Source organism: Aegilops tauschii, chromosome 2 (assembly GCF_002575655.3).
Source record: "Aegilops tauschii subsp. strangulata cultivar AL8/78 chromosome 2, Aet v6.0, whole genome shotgun sequence".
NCBI lineage: Eukaryota > Viridiplantae > Streptophyta > Magnoliopsida > Poales > Poaceae > Aegilops > Aegilops tauschii.
In genome coordinates, this window is record NC_053036.3 from 175,023,638 (window position 1) to 175,032,337 (window position 8,700).

At 51.2% G+C, this 8,700-nt stretch overlaps 1 protein-coding gene across 1 annotated transcript; it reads right to left on the reverse strand.

Moving 5' to 3' along the window:
• Window positions 1–206: 206 nt before the first annotated feature.
• LOC109731832 (heat stress transcription factor A-3) lies at window positions 207–3,315 on the reverse strand. The gene is made up of 2 exons (XM_020291010.4): window positions 2,552–3,315; window positions 207–1,542 (listed from the first exon to the last, which is right to left on the reverse strand). Exons 1-2 carry the CDS (start codon window positions 2,966–2,968, stop codon window positions 460–462), a joined length of 1,500 nt encoding a protein of 499 aa, XP_020146599.1. The 5' UTR covers window positions 2,969–3,315; the 3' UTR covers window positions 207–459.
• Between the last annotated feature and the right edge of the window lie 5,385 nt (window positions 3,316–8,700).

Here is an 8,700-nt window from a genome sequence, read left to right on the forward strand (position 1 = left end):
CGACCCCTGACTTGGTAGTTATCAGCGAAAAAATAAATTTGATAGTTTTTTGAAACCCTAACCCGTAAAGTAGTAGCTTTATGCTATTTACTCGCTTCTAGTGGCACACCAATAGTTGGGAAACACGAGGATTGGCCGGAGCACTTGCTCCGAGCAAATTGCACAATGATATTTTTCCATTCAAAAACGGTAGGTGAATGAATGGAAAACAAAAACAAAGCAAATGACATGATAATATTTTCCATTCAAAAACAGTAGGGTGAATGAATGGAAAACAAAAACAAACCGCTAGTACTAGTACCACCACTACTACTAATTCTTAGTGCCATAGTGAGCACATCCAGGAGTTCACTAGCCTCCTAAATATCAAATAACTATGGCACTTCTCACAGCTAAGTATGGTTATTAAGATAGGTGGATCGAGCATCAGACCTACTACTCCCCCGCTTCGCAATTGATCTATGGCTTCATGTTTCCCCTGTGTTGCTCAAGAGCAGGGTCACCGATAACGCACTTGTCCAGGTGCAGATCTCCATCATCCAGTGCCTCAAAATCGACTTCCCAGAATTTCTCATGCTTGTCGGGAATCGCTATTAGATAGGGATCACTAACATAGGTTTGTTGACTGGTGCCGCTGCAAGAACTTTGAAAAAAGGTATCGGCGCCCCAAATTTGCTCACCATCTGCATCCATCAGTTTGCCCACGTTGCCCGGTAATGGCACGAGGCAGTCGGCTTGAGACGACGTGCCATCCGTTCCTCCTGGACACATGACATTCTTCCCCTTGGACCTGCCAACTGTGAGGTCTTGGCAATGAGCAGCGCCAGAAACTGGAGGAATTCCAAGCAGCTCAGCCCCGGTTCCGGGATCTTGCTGGTCAAATACCTGAACCAAAGCCCCGATGTCCTCTGATGCTTCGACTCCGTCCAGGCCAAAGTTACCCGGCATCATGCCATCACTAAGGTCCGTGTCTTCCAGGAGAAAACTCTGTAGGTCTGCAATGGCGTCGTGCGCGACTGGATGTGCAGGGGAACATGTACTCTCTGCGGTGCGCGGCGAGCTGGAGTCGCCCGAGTCTCTGCTGCCATGCGGTACATGCTTCAGGAACTTCCTCTTCACTCTGGCGGAATCGATCCCATCCCTCCTCTCCCTGTGCATCTTGAGCTGCCTCAGAAAATCCGGGTTCTGAAGGAGCTTGGCCAAGAAGGAGACCACCTGCTTCTGCCGGTCCTCCGCGGTCTCCAGCCTCTGGTTCAGCGCGTTCATATGCTCGATCGTCTGATTGTGCTCCTCCTTCAGCCTGGCCACCTCCTGTAGCAGCGCGTTCTTCTCTCTTCTCAGGGAGCGCAGCTCAGGGTCCACAGTGGACTCACCAGAAGAACCTGACTGTATCTTCCTGAAGATAGATGAACCAGGCTGGAGGCTGCTTTGTTGCGTCGGCGAGGACCGGCGCCTGACAATCGTCTTCAATAAATGTTTGCTGCCCCGCAGAAATCCCTCGTGAGCAAACTCCCATCTATCAGCATGAACCTTGCGAAAACCCTGATGAATATGAGAAAGATGTTACAAACTAACAATGACCAGGGCAAGAAGGTGAAACTGAATACACATCATAATTCTTCACAACAGTAGAATCATAAACTCAGTCAAAATGCCAAGCTCAGTGGTATTTTTAGTGTCACTCGTATACTAAAACCTATTAAGATACCAGTAGTTGCCACCTATAACTGAATAAAGACTGAACCAAATTGCTCCATACTGACAACATCACCCCCCTTCCAATCCCACAGGAAGCAAACTGAACAGTGTTACCCACCAAAGAATTTCTCCAGTTATCTTAGAAGAAATCTGCAGTAGATGCACTATGGTATTTATAATTTGAAATACACAGTGCTAAAGTCTCAGAAATATGTCAATATGAAGAAATGATAAATTAGAAGGGGTAAAGCTGCACCAGGCCAAACCTGCGAAGGAGGCAGGCTGAGGAGTAGAGAAGAATGCATGGCCACGCAGAGCAGCAGAAAACCAACAAAATATGCTGCCGCGTTTATTTTTCTATTTGGAGAGAAGGAATTTGCAGTATGGGCAAATACAGATGCGTATACACATTTGGATTGCGAAGCTTACCTTTGAGCGCGAGCAGCGTCGCATCCCAGCAAATGGTTAAGCTTGCCATCACAGGATCAACTCCTCAGGAATCAGGATTATTTCAGTGATCAAGATAATCCAGTTCTTTGGGGAAAGGCCAAATTGGCATTACAGACCACAATTCCGCTCGCAAAAGAAACGCCAAATTGGCATTACAGACCACAACTCCGCTCACAAAATAAGCAAGGGAAGTAGTACAAAGAATATATACACAGCAGATTTGGGCAGAGTACAGCAGCAGAAACCAGAAGGAACAAAAAGAAAACAGAGCATCCGAAACAGAGTGCCAGATACCTAACGGAAACAGAGCATCTCCCGAGCAGAGGACGGCGGCATGAATAATCCAGCGACGGATTGCAAAGGAAAGGAAAAACAGAGGACCGGGCAGTGATATGATACGCACATAAGTGTTGAGCTGCCTGACGAAGCTGGAGAAGTTGTTGTGCTTGAAGTTGTGCGGGAGCACGTCGCGGGCGAAGGTGGAAGGGTTCCACACAACGAAGCTGTTGCCGGCGGGGCCCCAGGAGATGACGCCGTCCAGCTGCGGCTCGCTGACGAGGTCGTACGTCTTGGACAGGAACGGCGGCAGCTGCGGCCCCTGCAGCAGCGCCTCCAGGGGCCGCGGCGGCTCGCAGGGCACCACCAGCGCGGGCGGCGGCGGGATCAGGTGGTGGTCCAGCGCGGCGTAGTGGCCCGCAGGCGAGGGCTGCTGCTGCTGCATCATCTCGAGCTTGGGCTCGAGCAGCAGCGCGGCGTCCATGGAGGCGGAGGCGGTGACTGCGGCGGGCGTGGTGTTGATGCCGGTGTGCGTGTGGTCCATGCGCCGCGCGCTCGCGGGTGGCCGGAATGGGCGGTGCGGGGCGGGGCGAAGCGGCGCGGCGCGGCGTTTATAGGCTTCGGTCCGGGTGAAACCGACATACTGTTGACGGCGACGGGCACGCCGCGTTGCAGCTGCAGTTGCAGAAGCGGATAGGGCGTGCCGTGCCCCTGCGTGACGTTTGACCGCCGCTCCTGGCCGCAGTCGGCAGGCGCGGGGACACTTGGCGGCGGGGCGGATCGCGGCGGCTCTGGCCCACGCAGGGCAAGGCGGTGCCGGAAATATCTGCGATTCCGGGGGTGGAAAGGAAAGGAAAGTGCAGCCAGCAGAGGCCAGGCCAGGCGCGGGCTTTTTTCTTGGTGGCGAAGAAAGCAGGAGATATTTTACCTCTCTTCTCCCGTCACGTGGTGGAGTGGGAGTGACGTGGTGGAGTGGGCGGGCCGATGAGCTGGTCTGATGCCGCGAGAGCGGGCTGTGTGCGGATGCTCGGTCGATTCAGGTTGATGATCTGAGGAGCTCTTTCTCAAAAACAAAAAACAAAAACAAAACTGAGGAGCAGCGGAAGGAAACGGGGACGGGCGTAGCGCGACGGCGCGCGTGCGGTATCTACCGTCCCCACGCAGGCACCCGCCGAGGGAAACAAGTGTTTAGCGGTATTGGTTACTTTTTCTAGAACACGCATGCGCCTTCCCCTCTATTCGGTAAGATTGGAAAGAGTTCGGTTGATTTTACGACATGAAAAACGCTAGGGGAGCGAACCGTGCGTAACTCGTAAGATGTTTAGGTTTTCTTGTGGTGGAACCAGCGCATCAGGGTTTAAGTTTTTAACATAACACTCATGCTTGTATTTTTTCTGCGATGTTCGTGTACTGGGAGCATGTGTTTCATCAACTACGACGTATTTATGATGACTTCGTCAATTTCAAAATGTTATGTCGGCTTAGTATCTCAGAGACGCTCATAAAGATAGGATGTGCGTGTGTGCCTAAGAGTAAGTGCTCATGAATGTATGTGAGCATTTGTTATTGTACAATCTTTAAGAAAAGCAGGGGGAATATTTGGCACGAATGTAACTGGCAAGTGGCGAAATGTATCGCTCCGTCTACAACCATATATAGCTAATCGCGCCCGTCAAACGTCCACGGATGCGTCGGGCGCGTCCGCAGACAGTCACCGGTCACCTCTCAAATCTTCGATTTCACAACCGGATATCTCATTTAGCAAACCCTAAATCCATACAACCACATGCATCATAAACTAACTCTACAATCATCCACGGCTACTACATCAATGCATGCCATCGAACAACCAAAAATTGCCATGTTCTACATGCATAGTAAGATATGGATAAAGATCATCCACGTCTGACCCTGTCCTTGTCGGCGCCCTTGGCGTCGTTGGCGCGAATGTAGCGCTCAAACACGCAAAATGGATCAAGTCGGATCTGTTCATTGCTGGAGCTGTCCGGCTCATCATTGTCCTCCTTCTTCTCTTGGGGGGGGGGGGCAGTCTGGCGATGGCAACGAGCCGCTCAGCTTTGCGCTCGAGCGAGGGCGCGCTTGTTCCTCCTCTGTCGCTTCTAGAGGATGCGGGCACTGACGGCTTCCTCGTGCAAGATAGCGCATGATGCCGCATCCGTCGCCTTCGCCTCTACCATGTCGGCAGTGAGACGGGTGTCGGTGTCAAAACCGGCGGATCTCGGGTAGGGGGTCCCGAGCTGTTGATCTTGCATCAATGGGAACAGGAAACACAAGGACAATATTTACCCAGGTTCGGGCCCTCTCGAAGAGGTAAAACCCTACGTCCTGCTTGATTGTATTGATGTGCATATGATGGTTACAGAGTCGATCTACCACGAGATCAGATGAACTAAACCCTAGGTAAGTAGGATGATGGTTCTTCTTCCAGCCTCTATGGACTAAACCCTCTGGTTTATATATGGACACCAGGGGTACCTAGGGTTACACATTGTCGGTTACTATCAGGGGATAAACGTGCATACGTCATGTCGACTTGGAGGACACACCAAGGCTTCAGAGGTTTCCTTCTAGCACACGAAGTCGCCTTATAGCTCGACCTTCCAATAATAATCACAGGGCGGCCCACCTCTCCGGCACACAAAAGATAGACCGGCGGCCCGAGGACCCCTTAGTCCAGGACTTCATCAATGGGCCTCGGCCTTCCGCATCCTCTGCTTTGCACGGGGGGCACAACAGTCTTTGTAACAATCATACTCTTCAACACCTGAGAAGGGGCGGCAGACGGACCTAGAGCCTTCAGCTCCGACGAATCCAAGCGTCGGTTGCGCCGACGCAAAGGATTGCCGCCGGATAGAATCCAACCTCAGTCAGGGCGCACTCCTCCCAGGAGCGGTAGACGGCCATATCCTCCTCATCCCCGCATGGGATGATGGCGCCCTAGTCCACAGATTGGGAGTGGTCGGAGTCGGGTCTGCTGCCCGCCATGCCGGAGAAGGCCGGAGATCATCGGAGGGGAGCTTGGGGTCGGAGTGGGGTGAAGAGGAGTGGACTGGCTAGGGTTTAGTCTGGGATGCGGATGATGGCGAATATATGTGTGGTCGGGGTCGGCCAGTGTGGGCCGAATCCGAAGTGGCTGACGCGCCCGGGCGCGTCTGGACTTTCCCATATCCGCCCCAGATTTGGGCTGGATATGAGGGGTTTCGGTCAGCCCGGGCATACGGGGCCGGTATGAGGAGCATGTCTGGGTCAGGTGTGTTTGATCGGTCAGTGAACGCGCCATCTGCCCGGACGTATAGGGGAGGGGGTTGGGAAGCCCGGATGTAGCCTGTAGATGCTTTGAGGCGGCCATGGGTGACCCCCCCACCTGATTAGTCCCTTTAGTGATCCGATAAAGGAGCAGAAAGGATTCTCGCCTTTTCCCCTAAAGGTGACCCTGAGTTATCAAACCCACGAGGGGACGGTACCCTTAAAGTCAAGGGTTTCTAACAATTTATTTGCAAGAGAACTAAATTCTATCTTTTGACCAGATCAAAATCAAGTTGACACTAGAAACACTTATAATAAAAATAGGCATTGGTATGAGGACTTGGAGCAACTCCAAAGCACCGACGCATTCTGTCCACGCGCGTCCGTTTGGGTCCATTTGGGTTGAAATAGAAACAAATCACGGCCTAATGCGCCGATGCAAAAAAAGAAGCGTTTGCTTTTTGTTCGCCCGCGACTCATTCCCGTCCCAAATTTGGGATGGGTTTGCGTCGTCGCGGACAAGGCATGGATGCTCAAGATGCCCGCCCATGTCCTTGGCTCGCCATGCAGCGGCACTTCAGCATTTCTTCCCCATCCTCATACATAGGCGACACACCCCCGCCACCCCGCCCTCACCGGCACCGACCAGTTGGACGCTCAACAGGCTGCTCGCACCCACACACATCCCCCTAGCTGCACCTCGCACCTGTTGGCCGCTCTTGTCGGTGTTTGAGGCTTGTTTTCGCCGCCATCATAGCACCTCCACGGCCAAGTCACACCCTCGCCTCCGACGCTGCTGGGAGCTCCTAGCCCAGCGTCCTCAGTCCATGGTCGCCTCCACATCAGCAGGCCTGCTACCTGGAGTGGGTGAGGCACGTGGCTCTTCACCGGCTGGCTTCTTCCACAACGCCTGCAAGGTGTTCGATGTTTCATCCGCAAGGTACAAATGGATAGTGTAGACGAGTTTTTTTTTAAACTTTATTTGTGATTTGGACAATTCGTCATTGGGTGATGAGGAGTTTGTGGTTGCTACTTTGGTTGTCACTGACCACATAGCTAGGCAGCGCCCGAGGTTTACGGGATTGATCTCGGGCCGTGCTCCGGCGTGGAATCGCAATAGAGAGAACGACCATTGCCTACTCTGGGAAGACTATATTCAGTGAGCGTCCCCATTGTTCAAATCCAAGCTCTTCCGGAGTCGCTTCCGCATGGCTAGGCATGTATTCAATTGTATCCGGGATGGGGTGACGACGTATAATGATTATTTCATATGCAAGGAGGATGCCCTGGGAAAGGTTGACTTCTTATCAGAAATGTGAAGGAAATATGCCCTAGAGGCAATAATAAAGTTGTTATTTTATATTTCCTTATATCATGATAAATGTTTATTATTCATGCTAGAATTGGATTAACCGGAAACTTAGTACATGTGTGAATACATAGACAAAACAAAGTGTCCCTAGTATGCCTCTACTTGACTAGCTCGTTAATCAAAGATGGTTAAGTTTCCTGACCATAGACATGTGTTGTAATTTGATGAACGGGATCACATCATTAGGAGAATGATGTGATGGACATGACCCATCCGTTAGCTTAGCATATTGATCATTCAGTTTTATTGCTATTGCTTTCTTCATGTCATATACATATTCCTTTGACTATGAGATTATGCAACTCCCGGATACCGGAGGAATACATTGTGTGCTATCAAACGTCACAACGTAACTGGGTGATTATAAAGATGCTCTACAGGTATCTCCGAAGGTGTTTGTTGGGTTGGCATAGATCGAGATTAGGATTTGTCACTCCGAGTATCGGAGAGGTATCTCTGGGCCCTCTCGGTAATACACATCATAAGAAGCCTTGCAAGCAAAGTGACTAATGAGTTAGTTGCGGGATGATGTATTACGGAACGAGTAAAGAGACTTGCCGGTAACGAGATTGAACTAGGTATGAAGATACCGACGATCGAATCTCGGGCAAGTAACATACCGGTGACAAAGGGAATAACGTGTATGTTGTCATTACGGTTCGACCGATAAAGATGTTCGTAGAATATGTAGGAGCCAATATGAGCATCCAGGTTCCGCTATTGGTTATTGATCGGAGAGGTGTCTCGGTAATGTCTACATAGTTCTCGAACCCATAGGGTCTGCACGCTTAACGTTTGATGATGATTTTGTATTATATGAGTTATGTGATTTGGTGACCGAGTGTTGTTCGGAGTCCTAGATGAGATCACAGACATGAAGAGGAGTCTCGAAATGGTCGAGAGGTAAAGATTGATATATAGTATGTTGGTATTCGGACACCGGAAGTGTTCCGGAGGGTATCCGGTACTTATCGGGTCACCGGAAGGTGTTTCGGGTACCCCCAACAATCCTATGGGCCATATGGGCCTTGTGAAGGAACACACCATCCACAAGGGGCTGGTGCGCCCTATAAGGCCATAGGAGGAGGATAAGGAAAGGGGAGAAGGGAAAGGAAAGTGTGAATTAGGATTCCCACTTCCTTCCCTCAGCCCCCCCTTTCCTTCCCCTTCATACATACATGGAAAGGGGGGAGGCCAAATTGGGGAGGACCCCAAGTAGGATTCCTCCTACTTGGGGCACCCCCTTGGCTGCCTCTCCTCCCCTCCAACCTATATATATGTGAGGGAGGGGGCACCGCTAGAACAAACAACATCTATTCCTAGCCGTGTGCGGCGCCCCCCTCCACATTTTACGCCTCTGGTCATATCTTCATAGTGCTTAGGCGAAGCCCTGCGCGGATCACATCACCATCATCGTCACCAAGCCATCGTGCTGATGGAACTCATCTACTTCCTCGACACCTTGCTGAATCAGGAGGACGAGGGACGTCATCGCGCTGAACATGTGCAGAACTCAGAGGTGTCGTACGTTCGTACTTGATCGGTCGGAGCTAGAAGAAGTTCGACTACATCAACCGCGTTGTCAAACACTTATGCTTTCGGTCTACGAGGGTACGTGGACACACTCTTCCCCCCTC